The sequence below is a fragment of the Epinephelus moara genome, chromosome 18 (assembly GCF_006386435.1).
Source record: "Epinephelus moara isolate mb chromosome 18, YSFRI_EMoa_1.0, whole genome shotgun sequence".
Classification (NCBI taxonomy): Eukaryota; Metazoa; Chordata; class Actinopteri; order Perciformes; family Serranidae; genus Epinephelus; species Epinephelus moara.
Genome location: NC_065523.1, coordinates 26,681,898 through 26,700,166, shown reverse-complemented (window position 1 = coordinate 26,700,166; position 18,269 = coordinate 26,681,898). Strand labels below are relative to the sequence as shown.

General features: G+C 41.8%; 3 protein-coding genes and 1 non-coding gene across 4 annotated transcripts; all 4 read left to right on the top strand.

Annotated features, from left to right (window-relative positions):
• The first annotated feature begins 3,144 nt into the window (after nt 1-3,144).
• Nucleotides 3,145-5,864, top strand: LOC126405168 (parvalbumin beta-like). The gene is made up of 5 exons (XM_050068755.1): nt 3,145-3,272; nt 4,137-4,205; nt 4,442-4,574; nt 5,244-5,353; nt 5,580-5,864. The coding sequence occupies exons 2-5, from the start codon at nt 4,145-4,147 to the stop codon at nt 5,603-5,605; spliced, it is 330 nt and encodes a 109-aa protein (XP_049924712.1). The 5' UTR covers nt 3,145-3,272; nt 4,137-4,144; the 3' UTR covers nt 5,606-5,864.
• Nucleotides 5,865-7,548: 1,684 nt separating this feature from the next.
• Nucleotides 7,549-9,768, top strand: LOC126405170 (parvalbumin beta-like). Its single transcript, XM_050068758.1, has 5 exons — nt 7,549-7,609; nt 8,246-8,312; nt 8,958-9,090; nt 9,244-9,353; nt 9,475-9,768. Exons 2-5 carry the CDS (start codon nt 8,252-8,254, stop codon nt 9,498-9,500), a joined length of 330 nt encoding a protein of 109 aa, XP_049924715.1. The 5' UTR covers nt 7,549-7,609; nt 8,246-8,251; the 3' UTR covers nt 9,501-9,768.
• Nucleotides 9,769-12,906: 3,138 nt separating this feature from the next.
• On the top strand, nt 12,907-12,978 carry trnaq-cug (transfer RNA glutamine (anticodon CUG)). Its single transcript has one exon. It is a non-coding gene; the product is annotated as a tRNA-Gln (tRNA).
• Nucleotides 12,979-14,165: 1,187 nt separating this feature from the next.
• Nucleotides 14,166-16,658, top strand: pvalb8 (parvalbumin 8). Its single transcript, XM_050068756.1, has 5 exons — nt 14,166-14,372; nt 14,786-14,853; nt 15,360-15,492; nt 15,831-15,940; nt 16,352-16,658. The coding sequence occupies exons 2-5, from the start codon at nt 14,793-14,795 to the stop codon at nt 16,375-16,377; spliced, it is 330 nt and encodes a 109-aa protein (XP_049924713.1). The 5' UTR covers nt 14,166-14,372; nt 14,786-14,792; the 3' UTR covers nt 16,378-16,658.
• Nucleotides 16,659-18,269: the final 1,611 nt, after the last annotated feature.

Sequence of the window (18,269 nt, the reverse complement as noted above, 5' to 3'; positions counted from 1 at the left end):
TGCCACTGTGTGCTGGGCTTTTTTTTTTTGTCTGTCTGTAACGGACGATACATTAAGTGTCCCATATAGGCTTCAACATTTCATTAACACTCCCTGTAGAGGCATCCAATACATCTTTAAGAAAAGTTAGAGATGACTAACAAGATTAGCGTATGGTAAGTTATTAGAGACTAAATCACGCAGCATAAAATGACAAATACCATTCGACAGCTTTAATCCTAAAATATTTAAGATAACATAAGCTGAGTGCCTATAGACTTAGCCATACACTACTTCTCTCATGTCACTGACACCATGGATGGATTAGTGAACAGCCCTACCAGGCACAAGCTCATGGGCCTTAAGTGTCAGAGCCCCCCTGGCCTTCACCAGAAGAAATGTCACTTGAAGAAACACGTTGCGACCTTGAGAGACTCAAAATGACCACAATGAGGCACAAAATGACTACAAAGATATGCAAAACAACTGCAAAGAGACACAAAGTGACTAACAAAGACAAGTTCAGGGGGGAAACAACCACAATGAGACACAAAATGGCTACTTAGAGACACAAAACAACCACAAAGAGACTCAAAATTACCATTTAGACATGCAAAACAACAATAAAGAGAGGCAAAATGACTACAAAGAATGCAAAGCACCTATGAAGAGCCTTGAAATATGTATACAAAAAGTGAAAAGCAACTACAAATAGACTCAAAATGACCATTTAGAGACACAAGAAAAATACATAAAGTGAAAAGCAACTACAAAGAGACTCAAAATGACCACTTAGAGATGCAAAACAACAATAAAGAGACGCAAAATGACTACAAAGAATGCAAAGCAACTATAAAGAGTCTTAAAATGTATACAAAAAGTGAAAAGCAACTACAAATAGACTCAAATGACCACTAAGAGACACAAAAAAAACTACAAAGAGATGCAAACAACCACAAAGACACTCAAAATGGCCACTTCAAGACACAAACAACTACAAAGAGACTCAAAATGACCACATGTAGACACAAAACAACCACAAAGAGACATAAACATCTACAAAAAGGACTCAAAATAATCACGTAGAGACACATAACAACCACAAAGAGACGTAAACAACTACAAAAAGGACTCAAAATAACTACTTAGAGACACATAACAACCACAAAGAGACGTAAGCAACAACAAAGAGACTCAAAACGACCACTGAGAGACACAAAACAACTACAAAGAGACTCAAAATGACCAATAAGAGGCATAAAACAACCACAAAGAGATATAAACAACTACGAAGAGACTCAAAATGACCACTGAGAGCCATAAAACCACCACAAAGAGATATAAACAACTAACGAAGAGACTCAAAATGACCACTGAGAGGCATAAAACAGACACAAAGAGATGTAAACAACTACAAAGAGACTCAAAATGACCACCGAGAGACATAAAACAACCACAAAGAGATGTAAACAACTACAAAGAGACTCAAAATGACCAATGAGAGGCATAAAACAACCACAAAGAGATATAAACAACTACAAAGAGACTCAAAATGACCACCGAGAGACATAACAACCACAGAGAGATTCTAACGACTACAAAGAGATGCAAAACCACAACAAAAAGAGGCTAAACGTCTATAAAGTCTGTTTCTTTCCTGTGTATTACAACTGGTTTGGCCCTCTGCATGCCTGTGCCCAGGGTCCAATGGTCTCCTAATCCGCCCATGACTAAAACTCATGGAAGTGCGCTGATGGGGGCTGTCAACCAGACAGTCACTGGCATAATTGCCATGGTGAGGAAAACCACATTCTGATTCACTGCAGAGTAGCTTATATCCTAAAACCACTCTCAGTCCAATTTCACTGTTCTTGAGAAAATAATTTGTCCTAAAATGGGGGAGTTTTGCACTTTAAAAGAATGGGACCCCTACTTAGGACACATGACTGCTTCCACAAAAATTCCCAACATTTTCTTTATCAGGATCATTACTGCCTTCTGCTGGACGGATTTCAAATTCCTGCAGACCCAGGTGGAGATATCCACCATGAGTATGGATACTTTCTTTTATATAGCCTACAGAACCGAGATGAGTGAGTGGGGTTGGAATGAGGTTAACAGTTGGGGGTTTACATTTTATAAAGAGGCCATTAAGTTCAAGAGGGATGTTTATATCTGTATTAATTAAGTTAGACAGAAAAATGAGCTGCATTTTGTGCCACGTCAGAGTAAACTGAGTTGTCAACATATTGCTAACTTGTTCACGCACGCAGTCGCACAGGACGCAGAAATAGTCTGAATGATTGGTGCATTCCACTAAGGACAGGGATCCGGTGGTGCAGGCCCCACTCATGCATGTGGAGCTCATATGAACCACATGGAAATATAGAATAGCCTTGCTTTTAGCTAGTTAATGTCAAAGGACAGCAGATATACCATCTGCGATCATCTCATAGGGGTGCTGAAACTCCAGCCCTTCACATGCAATTGCCTGACTCCAACGTTTTATAATGAAGTCATAATAAAACTGAGAAGAAAGGGCTGCTAACTGTATGGGAAATAAAAAAGCTAAAGCAGACTGCAGACACTGCAGGCAAGCATATCAAATAATGCAGATAAAACATGCCATAAAGCTCTATCATGCAGGATAGACGCTCATGTATGTGCTATATGGAGCATTTTACCGGTAATACACACTATGTCAAACAAGCAGAGAGACATAATCAGATACAAGGAGATAAAATGCACCAATGCTTCTGAGGACATGACGTTTAAGACCGCGAGTTCAACACTTCCTCAGTTCATTAAGAGAGTGAACAGAGGTTAAATTTGGCACCGAGTCCATGGTGCACATTCATGTGACATTTGGCCCCAACCAAATTAGGGGATCTGACCCATGGCCTACAGTAGCTCCATCCTCTCTCAAACATTTCTTTAATAATCTCAGACGAAATGTACAACATCAAAATCAGCATCTTGGGTGTTGGTTATAAATCATGCAAGCGTAACATGTCCCGTGAAGTCAGTGGGCAGAGTGCCTGCTCGGGTTTCCACACGGCAAGCTATAGGCCTCCGCAAACGCACACATGGTCCATCCTCATTTGTTCACCTAAAAATAGGTCGAGACTACTTGACACATTTTTTTAGAAACCCATACATCTCGGTACCTGATACTGAGACTCAAATCTCTGTAAATGGTGTTGCTCAAGGATATATAAGAGAGAAGGGGAACGCTGCTAGTGGCATTCACTCGAGTCCGCCTTGGTTTTCACTCGCCTCAACGCAACCCAAAGGTGAGTGAGGCCTGCTTCTGACAGTTTGCACTGGGAGGAAAAGCGCACCGAGACGAGGAGATCCTCTTGGACTATAACTGTAGGGAGAAATGGAGCTAACATAGAGAGAGCAACACGGACCACAGGACGAATCAATCAGTGCGCAAAGGAGGCCGTTTGGTTTCAAGGGATCAACGTTTGTGGATGATAATTGCGCGGTTTTACTTTATTTCTTTTAAACTGGATGCAAAATAATATCACATCCAAAGCTACAGACGCGTTCGACATCACTGCGTTTCCTAAGCTGCGTTGTTTTATTTGTGGCAGTGATTCATGTTGCAGTGATTTGGCCACTCAGTGGGAGCATCATCTATTTAGTGCCATGGCAGCGTTGGGATAAACAGAGCCTGAGATGAGATGACATCCGGAGGCAAAGAGTAGCTCTTTAGCCCACTATTAAAGAAAAGAAACAGGGCTGGGGATACTGCTTGTCAGCTTTTGCAAATTAAAGCAAATAATTAGTTTCATCGTGACCTAAACAAACAAGTGGCTTTGAACATATTTTAGGTTTCTACACGATTCCCAGTACAGTGTTGTGAAGCCAGAGGAGAAAAAGCCTTGTTTAATTCTTGAAACTTAACATCTGGCCACTGAGGCATGCTTTCAGGCTCAGTTTGATGATTTAAAAACACTACTGACTCATCAAACCCTCTGAGTACCTCCTTGGGGCCACTGTATTTTAGGCCCCTTTGAGTAGGAGAACCTCCCAGATACATACTATCAGTGACTCTTGCTTAAATGAGGGATATTTGTAATGCAGCAATATGACAATTTTGTGGGATTTGTGATGCTTTTACTAACCCTGAGTCTTCTTTCCTCCATCAGAATAAAAAATGGCCTTCGCTGGTGTCCTCAATGATGCTGATGTCAAAGCCGCTCTTGCCGGCTGCTCAGGTGAGCCTCATTATCACACAGCAAACACACTTTATCCACATTATTATTACTTGCATATCATGAATTGTCACAATGCATATTCATTAATAAAAAAGGACTGACACAAATTGGCTCACAATATACTGAACTAAACTGCCAGCCACATTTATCACATTAAAGCAACACTGAAGTCCTGTACGTGCCTATATGTGCAGCCTGTCGCAGTGCTAATAATGGTGTTAAAATGCTCGTTCCAGCCGCCGACTCCTTCGACCACAAGAAGTTCTTCAAGGCATGCGGCATGTCCGGCAAGTCCGCTGATGAGGTCAAGAAGGCCTTCGCCATCATTGACCAGGACAACAGTGGCTTCATTGAGGAGGAGGAGCTCAAGTAAGACACTTGAGCAATTCACACTTAAGCAAGCAATACCTCAGTGGTTCCAAAAATATGCACCAGATATAATATTACTGCAGCTTTGAGAAAAACAAGGGGTAGCAGTAGGTGTAGATTTCAGGGAGGGGGGGGGGGGGGGTTGGGGGGGGGGGGGCACGCAAGAAACATACACCTGTCAAAATTTAGCACTTGTGCATTTGTCCCCTCCAATAAACACTTGGAAGTAGTAGAGGACTTTTATTTGACAAATTAAAGGCCTTTTTCACTCTTGATTGGTGCATTAAATTCACTAGAATGCAGAAATTTAAGTGTTTGATGCTCAAACTCATCTGGTGGAGGAACCTCAAACCCCAGTGTTAACACTTGGCTGGACTCTTTACCCTCATTCAGACATTTTGTCTTAGCTTGGCTTCAATCTGGGGGTCAAACTACCCACTTACCTACAGTAAAGTTACTAAAGAAAGGCCACGTTTACTGAAGCCTGAAGGTTTTACGACGTCATATGTCTAAATCCCTACAGACAGGCTTGTTGTCACATTTGGCCTTGAATTCTTAAACACTGAGAATGCTTTTAAGGATCCTCATTCTGCATGCTCAGTAATTTACAACCAGCCAAATCAGAATATACTGAGATGTTCATTAAACTCCTGTTGTTTCATCCACCAGGCTGTTCCTGCAGAACTTCTCTGCTGGAGCCAGAGCCCTGACTGACAAGGAGACCAAGACTTTCCTCGCCGCTGGTGACAGTGATGGTGATGGCAAGATCGGAGTCGATGGTGAGACTTCTTTCTTTCCTACCCATCTTTGAATGTAGCAGAACACAGCAGAGACATACAATCCTGATACTCATATATCAGGCTAATATTTAACACCCATTCACATTTGCCAATATCTGCACAGGCTCAAAGCCTTGGCCAGAGATTGGCTCCAACTAGTCTGATGACACAATAATCTGAGTACATTTTGTTCACCACTAATTGCACTTTTATTCTACTTCCACAGAGTTTGCTGCCCTCGTAAAGGCATAAATTTCCTTGACCAAGATCCACTTCTTTTCATGGAACTGCGAACTCCCTGCAAGCTTCAGTAATCATCAGCTGACAGAATATTTTTTATACCTTATTTATGAGTTGCCTGCGGAATATTTCTAAACAAGGAACACATATTTTACTGTGAATGCTACCCAGATGTGTTAAATTGTTCTGAAAAATGACTTGTGCAAACACCATCTGCACTTTTGAGGAAGAGTGAAAAACCAGGAATAAATACTCTTTTGGTGTAAACTCATCTCCTTCAGGTCAGTCGTCTTTGTTTTGGTAAACTGTGGTGTATTATACAACTCAACTGTGTTCACATAGCTGCGGTGATGTCAGCACAAAGCGTTGGGGGAGGAGGCAACCTGCCAGGGATTTTGAATACTCGGGAGGTGCAGTTGAACTGGCCTGCCCAGCACTTGTTCTGATAATTGGTTAATGAGAAGGGGAGTATAGCTGGGCTGAGGCCACGAGCTGGCAAACATATTGGGAATAGCCTGGGGGCTTTGCTCATATACTTCCTGGATCCAGGGAGGTTTGCAACGGATAGCTGTCACACATAGTGTAATTAGGTGGTCTGTTCCAAGGTCTTTTTCTCCACTAACTGCTGAGTAGTCGATTACATGATGTGCTGTGGCAACAGGAGGGCTATTAACAGCCACTGTTGCATCAGCAGGACCTTTTAATCTGGTGCATAGATGCAAATCTTAAGTGATATAAACGGTTCTTACATTATTCAACTTATTCAGTTTTCTTGAAGTGGTTATATAAAGCTTAGTGATTGTTGACGTAGGCCTTTAAATAGACTATCAGTCATGTTTAAGTCAAATTGCAATGTAAGGGGAAGCTACGAATGCTCATGTCAGCAATATGTAAACCCTCATCCCTATCCGATGACACTTTTGAGCTTGTTACCATCAACCAGTGGTCATAACAGAAAGAGACATAGTGACATGTGCTGTCCCCTGACCTCACAGAGCAGTGCTGCCACCTACAGGTCGAAATTATTCCCAGCAGTACCAATGACAAGAAATGTGAAGATGAACCATTGAGAATATCCTTCTCTTTCTTTATTTTACTTAAAGGTTACAAAAAGATTTGATCGCATGATCATTCCCTTGTGCTTTTAAACATTTGAAGCTCTTACAGTGACAAAAATGGTACACGGGCTGACAAAGACAAGGGCTCATGTGCAGTAAGCAATAGAAGAAGGGGTGTTTCCAAAAAAAAAAAAATATCATTCAGTCCACTTTGACTAATTAGAACAATAATAAATATTTTTCTTGCCAGTCGAAATGAAACTGATAGAAATTTGGAATTGACACCATTTCAATACATCATAATGACTGTTGTGTGCTTGATTTAAATGTAAATATACAATTAGAATTTAAAAAACAACCTCCCAGATACAGGCTGAATAAGACAAAACACAAACGACTGCACTTGGAAAACGCAATGTGAAGCAAGCTCATTGTGGCTGTGAGGTAGGAAACTATAAGACATACAATATCAATGTTAAACATAAAGAATACACTTAGTATGATAGATAAATTCACTAATAAATTCATGAACACATTAGTCCAAAACAATGTCCTACAAAACGAGGGAAAACATCAAATTAGTGCCACTTACGCCGGCTCTAACGCATGCATGCTCCGTATCCCTCTTGAATACGGCTGTGTGATGTCCAGCAGCACTTCCAATTCGTCCTCCTCAGCAGTGCACAGGCCTATTCTTAGCATTAGGAGGGGGGGACATTAAAGACTTCTTCAAACGCACCTTTTAAGCGTCTTCATTTGTGAAACTTAAAATAGACCCCTCTCTGGCCGCAGGGCGAATTTTCGCCACCCCCTTCTCGGCGGTGTCAGTTATCTTATGCCTCAGATTTCGATGGAGTGAAACTATAAAAAGGTCACCGGGAGCACCGGGAAGATCACTGCAGTCGACTCGAGACTTGTCTGTATCATCTGTACCCTACAAAGCAAAGACAACAAAGAGGTGAGTCTGAATGAAAGAAGGAGGGAAGAAACACGGGATCCTTGCAGCAGCTGCAGCATCACGCTTGGGCATCTTTGAGAAAATGTATTTTTTTTTCTCCAACTTTTAATGTGGACTTCGAACTGCAAACTGCAAACTGCAATGCAGCATCCAAAGAAAGGGTTTTGCGGGGCTTTCTTTTGCGGGAGCTGCATGGAGACATGGATTACTACTGCTCAGACCTCCCAGCATCTTTAGGGTTGCAGTAGGGAGCAAGTGCTACCAGCCTCTCGAATGGGATTTGGAAATGCAACATCAAAACCACTCAGAAAGAAGTGGATTGAATAATTCTAATTTATTTCTATTTCATTTGGAATAACTAACAGCATTTTAAAACAGAGAGTTATTATGTCTTGTCAACTGCTGTGTAAATTATGGAGAGATGCTCTGCTGCTATTAATGATACTGTGATTAATGTCTATTTAAAGTCATTCATTAATTGCTTTAAAACACAAAACGAATGTGAATATAGTGGACTATACTCCAAGTAGCCACCAATGTCTGATACAGAAAGATCCCAGGATGGCTGACTAAATCATCCTATGTTCTACTTTAGTATTAGCATGTAAAGTAATCGTTTGTATTTGATTTCTGCAGATCGAAATGGCCTTCGCAGGTGTACTGACTGATGCTGACGTCGCTGCAGCCCTGGACGGATGCAAAGGTGAAGTCAAGCTTATTTATAGAGCAAATTTAGAATCAGCAAACTAAGTGCTTTACAGAGAGATTAAATAAACTCAAACACAGATACAGTAAGAGAATAAGTAAATTGATAGAGGCATAGAACATCTTGATCAAGCAATGGTGCACACAGCAAAGTAAAATAGAAGCAGTGACCAAGAGGCTATAGAGAAGAGATGGGTCTTTGGATGGGTTTGAAAGGTGTAAATGGAAGGGGAAAGATCTAATGTTGACACTGTAAGGTTAGTTTAGTTCAAGGCCGTAGCCATGTCACCAACACTGAAGGGACCAAATCTGCCAGTTAGGTGGGTGGATGGGGAATTGGAGAGATTATTGAAGTCATTTTCCAATTTATACAACTAAAAGACACACAAGGGAAAAAAGTCACTACTTTTGAAACAGTGACAAACCAAAGCAAAATTTGCAGACCAAGCAGATGCAAGCAAAAAGACCTTTCTGCAAACCAAGAATACACCATACTCTAATCACCTCTGGAAGATGCTTCTTTAAGTTATAACTATACAATCACAATCAGAGCCCCTCCTCTTGTTTGGAGCATCACTGTGCTTTCTGTCCATCTACTTTTTCTGTGTGTGATTAAAGTCGAACATTCATACATTCATTTCAGACGCTGGCACATTCGACCACAAGAAGTTCTTCAAGACATGCGGCATGTCTGGCAAGTCCCCTGACGATGTCAAGAAGGCCTTCGGCATCATCGACCAGGACAAGAGTGGTTTCATTGAGGAGGAGGAGCTGAAGTAAGACACACACTTAAGTACTTTCACTTCCTTCCCCCTAAATTGATACCCATACATCAGAGCAGCTGACTCAAACTACTCAAAATCAATATGAAGTATCTCTCAGCCAATGGGAGGGTCCCTGGACTAACCATGCGTTTTGTCTGTCTGCAGGCTGTTTCTGCAGAACTTCAAGGCTGATGCACGTGCGCTGACCGACGCCGAGACCAAGACTTTCCTCAAGGCCGGCGACACCGACGGTGACGGCAAGATTGGCGCTGATGGTAGGCCTACTCTACACTCTCGTCAACTCTATCTCATGCACACTGCTAACAGCATCATTTTGGTATCTTTGAATGGGAAAAGGAAACAGACACCAACTGTTGTTCTCTTGTCTCCCTGCAGAGTTTGCTAACTTGGTTAAGGCATAAAGTGGCAACTGACCAACAACACCTGCTCTGATGGAACAACAAAGCCCACGTCGACCTCCCCACCTTTTCATCTGAATATAAATAATTTTTATACATTTGCTTAAGAGACGTTTCCTCCTATGCAACACACTGTCCAAAAAATGATGATTGTGAATGTCGCTCGGTTGTGTTCATGTCTTAAATATGAATTTTGCTTACTGTAAAATCTATGATGCACTTTCCAGGTACAAACGGTAAAAAAAGAATAAATATTCTTTTACTGCGGTCTTATTTGGCTTTCAATCTTTGTTTATTATTGGTTTTTGGTGGATTCATGAACATCTTACAAACTCAAACGTGAAAATGCAGTCTCTCTCATAAATGGCATACATCCTTACATGCACAGCATATAAAGGAAAACCATGAATAACGAAAAAGAAAGCCATGGTAATAATGATACCAACTGGTGATGTAATGGCCCACTTAACCCCCCTCTCTCAGCCACACGCATTGACAACAAGTTAAGTCTGGATACACATAAAATGCGCTCAAACACTTACAGTACACATGATTTATCTGTATGTCCAGTCATGCAGTTCCAACCTTCAGCCACTAGATGGAGTTACGTCCATTGCCAGTATGACTTGGGGCACAGACGCACCTTACAGTCAGTCATCTGGCAATAAAAACGACAACTGTTTGGACATTTGATTCTCTCACTTCAAGCAGTCCATGCAGAAGAGCCTGGCTGTACCTCAGGGAGCCTCTAGGGAACACATCATGCATACATGTATAGATTAAATTACAATGCTACTTTAGGAAATTACTTTGATGAGTTTTTAATGTGAACATATACCAGACTTAGGTACATCTCACTCATGACTTGCATAGTGGTTGTCAGAAGTCTTCCTCAGACATTCACTCATATTCCACAAGACACTCTGAAGACCTTTACCTTCCATATTGTCGAACTTATGTTAATCAATATTCATTGCACTACAGAGGACCATCTATTTGGAACAACCTTCTTCCAGCTCTACAATCATCACCTTCATATTGTTATTCAAAAACATCTGAAAAGGACTCTCATTTGCAAACACTTTATTGATTTATTTGTAATTTATTTGTGTTTTTTTTTTTTTTGGTAATTTGTACATCTTTAACCATTTTGTAATACTTCTCAGTCTTTTCTTTTTACGTATGATTGTTGTTATTTAATAGGAGAGGCATCTTCATAAACATTTTTTGGCTTCTAACCTCTCCTGCACAATGTTTTCATTTTAAATGTCTTTTTCCTGTATTTTTGTATGTGCAAATAAACTGAACTAAACTAAAATTGTTTTTGAAACCATTATTTAAAAATCTAGTTGACTTTAAGTAGCCTGATCCCAGACCAACATGTTGCAGAATGGACATGTAGTGATGAGTATGGGGAGGGTCTGACAGAGTTAAAGGAATACTTCATCCCCAAGTGGCAAACTCCAGGCCTAAAAAATGAAGCCAACTCGAAAGTGCCAAAAACTGCAGTTCACAGAATGGCTGGCTCCAAAACAGAGTCAATTCTCATGTTGAAATGCCCAACTTTACAGCTGAAATAAACATGTTTACAGCCTAGTACAAAAAACAGATCTGGTCTCTATCGCTAATTTTAACAAACTATATGGGGTGTAACTTAAAGTCTTAAAGTTATGTGTAACTTTAAGACTTTAAGTTACACATATTTAAGGGTGGGCTGCTTTGAGTGACCTGTTGTCTGCAAGGCCTCTACAGTCAATGATTTAGATCCACTCCTTGCTCATCCACAGCTCCGCTCCCAAATATGGTCACTTCTGGCTAACCAAGATGGCAACGGCCGAAAAGTGGAAGTCGAGGCTTCAAAATGGCAGTCCCCAAACTAATGGGTGCAACACATTCTCACTTTAACCGCGTCGCATACAGACGTTTGGTCATGGACCTTCCACATCCACATACGACGTGAAAGGTACCCCGGATGCGCTGGTTGTTGACATTCTGGGACGCCATGTCAACTTTAGCCTGTTACATGCATTGTCTTCTGTCAAATACACTTTCATTTTCACAGGAAATCTAACATTTACATGCAGTCTCTTTCAAAATAAAAACACTACCTCAGTACAACAACGTAAATTAATGTTTCTTTTCCACCAACAACCAATGCACGTGGTTGGGTTTAGGCAACAAAAGCATGTGTTCAGGAAAAAAGAACAGGGTTTGGCTTTAGGATCTTACAGGACGTGAACTCCGCTCTCCCTGGTGAAAGTATTGTGTTTGCTGGATGCACCCTCCCTCCCACCCTACATGGACTTTTGCTGGCTTAACTTAATTTGTGTTAGAGTTTGTAAACAGATGTTTTAATATATTTTTGCTGTTGTTAAAGGTGGACCCCAGTGACTTCAATTCATCAGCAATGTTTGCCATTTTTTTAAATTCTTCATTCTCCATAAAGAAATGCAAGAAAAACAACATTTTCATTGAGTTCAACTTAACATGGAGTGTGTAACTGATATACAAATAGTCATTTGGTGGATGAAGTGTTCCTTTAAGTCATGTCTTATTTCCAAGAGTCTCTCCGTATTTCCCCCAAACCAAACCGTAACCTGAACAAGGCTAGAGAGACAGAACAGGAAAGGTTGTCCTCTCGGCCAATCCATATGTCCAGGAGTGGCACTTGTAAAAACATTAGCAAATGTAAATAAATAAATGATCGCGCAGTAACAGTAGCCTATAGTCTGTGAGGTATCAACATGGCGCATGACATCATGCACCGGGTGTGGATAAAGTCGCACCGCTGCTCTCGATCCGGTGTCCTCCAGTCTCTTGTTCACACAGTCTGAAGGAGATGATTGAGTTTCCCAGGAGTCCAGCCTCTTTCGGACCTCACAACCTGACATCACTTGTTGAGGGGCCCCATTTACAAGCTGGCACCGCGGTTAGGTTTGGGAAGGGCTGACAAGTCAAACTACCGGAGATAAAAGCTTTTATTTTAATAATGACAGACGCCAGGATGCTGCTGATGAATTTAACAAACAGCATACATTGTGCGTAAAGTTCATGCTCACATGCAACAAACTTATAAAAATAAAATGAAACGTGCTTAGATTGATTTCTAACTGATTTGTTTTCCGTCTTCAGACCTTTAAATAATGTTTATGAGCATAATGACACCGCAGCAGGCCGACATTACCTGCACTTCACGGGTTCCAGCTGACGCGAGCAGGAGCGCAGCGCAGCCACAGGCGCCTGGGCTCCACCGCGCACACAAGCACGCGCATAAAGTGGCTGACTTTCAATGTGAGGGAGCTGGCTGGGGGCTGCTGTGTCCCTGCCTGTGGTTATAGGCAAGGATATCCCCACGTGTCGGGTTGCAGATATTTTGGAGACGGTTATGGACGGTAGAGACATACACAGCGGTTCCATGGTGTAATGGTTAGCACTCTGGACTCTGAATCCAGCGATCCGAGTTCAAATCTCGGTGGGACCTGACTATTTATTGAACTGGGCTGTGCAGATAATCACTCATGATAATCAAATATACCACGTGTTGAAACGTATGCTTGTCTGCCTCCCTCCTCCCCACATACACTGCTGCTACATGCTGCATTTACACACCTTCATCTAACCTTACGTCAAGGAGAGGAACAACCTTCTTTTCTGTGTGCTGCTGCTGCTGCTGCTGCAGTGAACACTCTCCCAGGAATGTGCTTAATGACCCCTGCATTTGTTTGTGTGTCAGATCTGCTGGAGGCCACAAATGCCCTCGGAAAAGACAACTTGAACTGGTCATTTTGCAGCTGGACAAATTGGACATACAGAAAAAGTCCAGTTCTAGAAAACTGGATGAAACACAGAGACCATATGAGACAAATGATCAAACTCCAATAAAAATCAAGCCACTACTCAGGCCTGTGTGACCTCTGACTGCTATATACCTCTGTTTAAATGGTGCATGTGGATACCTGGGGACATTATGCATCATCATCACCATCTAGGCGGCACGGGACAACGACAGCAGAGGGTGACCTCGGGTCCCTTAATCAGCACAGTTGACAAAGCAATTTACCAGGACATTCCCCCTGTCAGTATCACAGAGTGAGAAGGTTATAAAGCACCGGCGTCCCTGACATTAAATGATGACTATTATATTAATAATATGTAACACATCTGTTGTGAATCTGCATCTGAGCAACTAGGGCAGGGAAGATGTGATGTCCAAGGCAGGATGCACCACGCACACAGAGGTTGTGTATGGGCTGACCTAGGTGACATGTATGGTCCAAACAAATATATGTCATGCACAGTTCAATGTCAGCTGGCATTTCATTTCCCATGACTCACCTGAAATGCAATGATGGAGGCATATTTGCAGTAGGATGTAGCTCAGATGTGCTGGTTTGGGGACTGCTGCCTGTAAAAGGATATCTGCATGAAAGGGTGGGGGGGGGGGGGGGGAGGCAGAAACAGCAAGAGAGGGAGAAAAGGAGAGAGAGATTGCAGTTACATTACAGCCTCCCTGCATTTACTGTACGGTATAATTCTAGAGGTGAGAGGAGGAGGGGCGCGGGGATGACAGGAGGGAGTGGTGGATGGGGAAAGGAACGCGCTTTTTAACTTAATTTGCTACTTTACAAGGGCGTTACAGATGTCCACGGTCCGGTCTCTCTGCCCCTGGGCGTTATAAATAGTAAAGGTTAATTAGTTAGCTGAGAAACTGGATCAGGGGCGGGCAGTTAGAATTTGATCCATAGACAGGTAACTCAAGCAATCCCTTTTGTCACTGCAATCAGACCTATATAAATCCGCCTTGACGGACAGCAGTCACCACATAGCCTTACCTCTCCGCTGGATCACCGACCGGGCGAGAACCCACTTTGCACGGTAAGTCGCTGCATGGATTCTGATGGAGAGTGGCTTTCTTTTTGAAATTTTTTTTTAAAATCCAGACGGATTTTGTGGCTCTGGTGAATTCAGAGCATTTTAGGGCACTTTAGACGCTGCCTATTAGCTGACAGGTGTAACAACTGCGTGCGTAAATGGAGAGCCTTAATGCGTAAAAGTTAATTCTATCATGTTTAATCCGCTGGATGAGACAGTATTTGGAAAAAAGTGTATCTTACATCCTGACTTTCATTTGAACTTACTGAAATGCATGACTGACTACTGCACAGGCTGACTTCTCAGTACCAGTGTCATCTGGACACATTTGGCTCTCCATCAGTGTCAAGTTAGACGTTTTGCTCCTGTACCTGGCTATATGTGTTAATAATTCACCACGGTTGTTCCTCCTACAGGAATAAAATGTCGCTCTCATCTATCCTTTGCGCTGATGCCGTCGACAGTGCTATCAAGGACTGCCAAGGTATCGTCTTCCACCAATATCATTATTGCTCTCTTCCTTAGATCTTTTTTTTTTTAAATTCTATACAGTCTTTCTGCTGGAGCCTGCGCACTCACCAGGCAATAGGACTGTCTCTGTATGATAGCCTAATGGAAGACTGCAATTTTTTTTAACATGAAAAGATACATACATACATATGGGGCTAAGCTAAGTGCTGTGTGATGTATGGGTACAAAGTTAGGGCTTTGTTAAGGGGGTTTATCTGGTACAAGCAGACCACATTTGATCCTGTTATCACTGGGGGACAAAGTGTACAAAAAAATCCACAATATTTCCTAAATACTATGTGTCTGGATCACTTACATCACACTTAATAATTTATCAGTTATATTTTATCTTGTTTCCACAATTTAAAGTGACATTAGTTGTCTGAGGATTTGCAGATATGACAGGAACTTTGCCGTCATTTTATTTTTGTGAAAAACTAGACACTAAATATTGAAATGCCTCCTTATATTCTCCTCCAGTACCAGACTCCTTCTGCCCCAAGAAGTTTTTCCAGATGTGTGGCCTCACCAAGAAAAGCCCCCAGGATGTGAAGAAGGTTTTCGGGATCCTGGACAATGACAGCAGCGGCTTTGTTGAGGAGGAAGAGCTCAAGTGAGTGAGCAGCCAGTTCACTAATGACAGATTTTTCTTTTTGTGCCCAGGACGTAATGGGACAGGAGGAGAGATGAGATGTCCTCATGGGAAGTAATCATATTTCCATTTAGTTTTTTGAAGATGGTGTTGTACAAGGAGGATCATTAGTTATACAATTTTTTTAGGGCTGATATGGGATGGGGACTGTTTAAATTGTTACAGTTGACTGTCTACTAGTTCTCTGGCTGTGCAGGATACACATCACAGGACAGCTTGGATGTCAGTGTTAGTTCCTGATTTCTGCCCTTGTGACTATTGCTAACTTGAGGTTCTGTCTGTGGCTCTGTGTTTACCAGGTTTTTCCTCCAGAGGTTTTCCCCTGGTGCTCGCGTTCTGACAGACAAGGAGACTAAGGCCTTCTTGTGTGCTGCTGATGACGACAGTGATGGCCGAATTGGAGCAGAGGGTGAGCGGATCCACACATATTTTATACAGCCATTATGCAAGACATGCATTATATGTGTGACTACATAACCTTGATGCTTAGGAAATGACACTCCAAACTTTTCACATTTTTATTTTTCACTATGCCTATTGAAGCCTGGTTGACACAAAAGTGACACTTACACAGTGTTTCTATCGACTCATTTGTGATTTTAGATTTGGGTATTACTTTAATCAATTAGCCAAATCGTGTCAGTGACATGCTGTTAACTTGAGAGCACAGCGCCACTGAAATTCAGCACCACCACGCCAGCTCTCTAATGGTTTCAGAGCTTGTTACTGAATATAAAACACAAATAGTTACACTGATGCAGGTGTCAGACAGAGGAGAGAAGTTATCATCTTACTAATGCTGCTTCTTTTTCTTCCACAGAGTTCCAGGCCATGGTCTTGTCCTAAACAACTGGACTCCATCTCTCCAACTCAATCTGACAACCCCCCCATCCTGCTCCTATTCCACTGCTTCAAGGGCTCTCTTAGTTTTAGTCAATCAATTTCCATCCATTAGAAATTTTTTTTGATTCTTTTTTATTTTGCAGGACTCGCCGGATCACAGACATCAACATTCACATATTTTTATTTTCTTTTTTGTATGTTTTAGACAGATGATAAAGCTGTATCTCCCAAAATAAATGTACAATTTACCAAATTACTGAGAAAATAAAAGAATCAAATCCAAATCCTGCAACTGTTTTTCATTATTTCTATTCAGGTGTACATATTTGTGTGTTTCTGTTTGGCTTTTACTCAGATGTGGTTTGAGATGACACAGGGTTGCAAGGCAAGAAAAATATACTGTATGGGAGTCAAGGTGAAATGTTTCATATATACAAGATCGTCTAATTAGCTACATACGTACATACAGATGTGCCTGTGCAAAAAACAAACACAGAAGCAAACGCACTGTCACACAGTTGTCTTTACAGTTCTGTGGTGTCCTTGAATCATCACTTACGAACACAGCGGTAAATGAGACTGAACGTTAGGCAGTGTCAGGTATATGAGAACTGAGATGTCCTGAAAACACAGGGTTTCCGACTGAGGTATATGTGTGTATATGTGTGTATGTGTGCATAGATTCATAGAGCTAGCACAGGGAAAAGGCAGAGGAGGCGACCTTGATGACCACCTGAGTGTCACCGTGGCTGGATCAAGTGACACCTGACCTCAGCTTTGTAAATAAACCCATCTGAACCTGGGTGCGGCTCAGGCTAGAGCAACAGAATGCACACACACACACACACACACAAACACACACAAACAAAACCCAGTGCATTTGCAAAAATCAAATACGAGATGAGAAAGACGTCTCCATGCAAACACACATGATCCCAAATATGCACATAAATGCACGCACATCGGGGTAATAGATGCAGAGCACGAGAGTGTGAGTGTGTGATGCACAGAGGAAGATGCAAACTCTGCAGAATGCTATAGCTGAGGATGCTAGCCTTACATGTACTCCTCTGCCAGGTCCCCGTGATGGCTCAGGAGAGCTTGCTCAGGATATATTAAAGAAGAACCATTTTATTACGCTCACCCAAACACTCAGACAGAAGATTGACCATCTCACAGCTCTGCGTCCTTCCTAGAAGACACTTTAAATAGCACACGGCTTTTTCACACTCTGCACTTAAAGGATTCATCGGATTAAAATTAACAACTACTTCACTACTTACCATCCCAGTGGAGGGGCCCAAAATATAGAGTACTGCTCGTTCCTTCAGTGGTTCCACCTTAGTGTCATTTCAATTCCTGTATATTACAGACAGAACCTGACTATTACAGCAGATAGCTGCTCCTCAGAACTATAGGGCATACCCTGGTATTAGCATGAGGTCGTGGTCACAAGCGGAGAATACATGCCTACTGCTGCTCGATTTGAGATGGTGTGCTGTAATAATGATAGAGGTTTTCCTTCCTCAGCTAGACCCATACTGCCTGTGTGTGTCTCATTATATTATAGATTTCACTATCAAGTGGCAAAAATGTGATGAAGCCACACCCATTTATTAACAATTTAACATGTTAAAATTAGTAGTTGCGGGCAGTATCAGTCAAAGATATTATACCTCAATGAAAGACAAATCCATAAATATTTTGACTTATTATGACTGAGTATTCTGCAAAGTGCAGCAATGTGAAAATGCCACAGACACTCACAGTAAAATCAGACATTAAACACAGTGAAACAAGCGTTCCTGCAAGTTACAATTATGCACGCGTGAGTAGCAAAGACAAAATCTGTGCTGCCTACTACTCAATCCGTATTTACTGAACACTGCCTACTA

What these genes read in the sequence shown, in the direction of transcription:
- LOC126405170 (XM_050068758.1), top strand. Translation starts at nt 8,252, where the DNA reads ATGGCCTTCGCAGGTGTACTGACTGATGCTGACGTCGCTGCAGCCCTG. An exon ending in ATTGAGGAGGAGGAGCTGAA is followed by an intron (nt 9,091 to 9,243) that starts GTAAGACACACA and finishes GTCTGTCTGCAG; the next exon opens with GCTGTTTCTGCAGAACTTCA. An exon ending in CGGCAAGATTGGCGCTGATG is followed by an intron (nt 9,354 to 9,474) that starts GTAGGCCTACTC and finishes GTCTCCCTGCAG; the next exon opens with AGTTTGCTAACTTGGTTAAG.
- LOC126405168 (XM_050068755.1), top strand. Translation starts at nt 4,145, where the DNA reads ATGGCCTTCGCTGGTGTCCTCAATGATGCTGATGTCAAAGCCGCTCTT. An exon ending in ATTGAGGAGGAGGAGCTCAA is followed by an intron (nt 4,575 to 5,243) that starts GTAAGACACTTG and finishes TTCATCCACCAG; the next exon opens with GCTGTTCCTGCAGAACTTCT. An exon ending in TGGCAAGATCGGAGTCGATG is followed by an intron (nt 5,354 to 5,579) that starts GTGAGACTTCTT and finishes CTACTTCCACAG; the next exon opens with AGTTTGCTGCCCTCGTAAAG.
- pvalb8 (XM_050068756.1), top strand. Translation starts at nt 14,793, where the DNA reads ATGTCGCTCTCATCTATCCTTTGCGCTGATGCCGTCGACAGTGCTATC. An exon ending in TGCTATCAAGGACTGCCAAG is followed by an intron (nt 14,854 to 15,359) that starts GTATCGTCTTCC and finishes ATTCTCCTCCAG; the next exon opens with TACCAGACTCCTTCTGCCCC. An exon ending in GTTGAGGAGGAAGAGCTCAA is followed by an intron (nt 15,493 to 15,830) that starts GTGAGTGAGCAG and finishes TGTGTTTACCAG; the next exon opens with GTTTTTCCTCCAGAGGTTTT.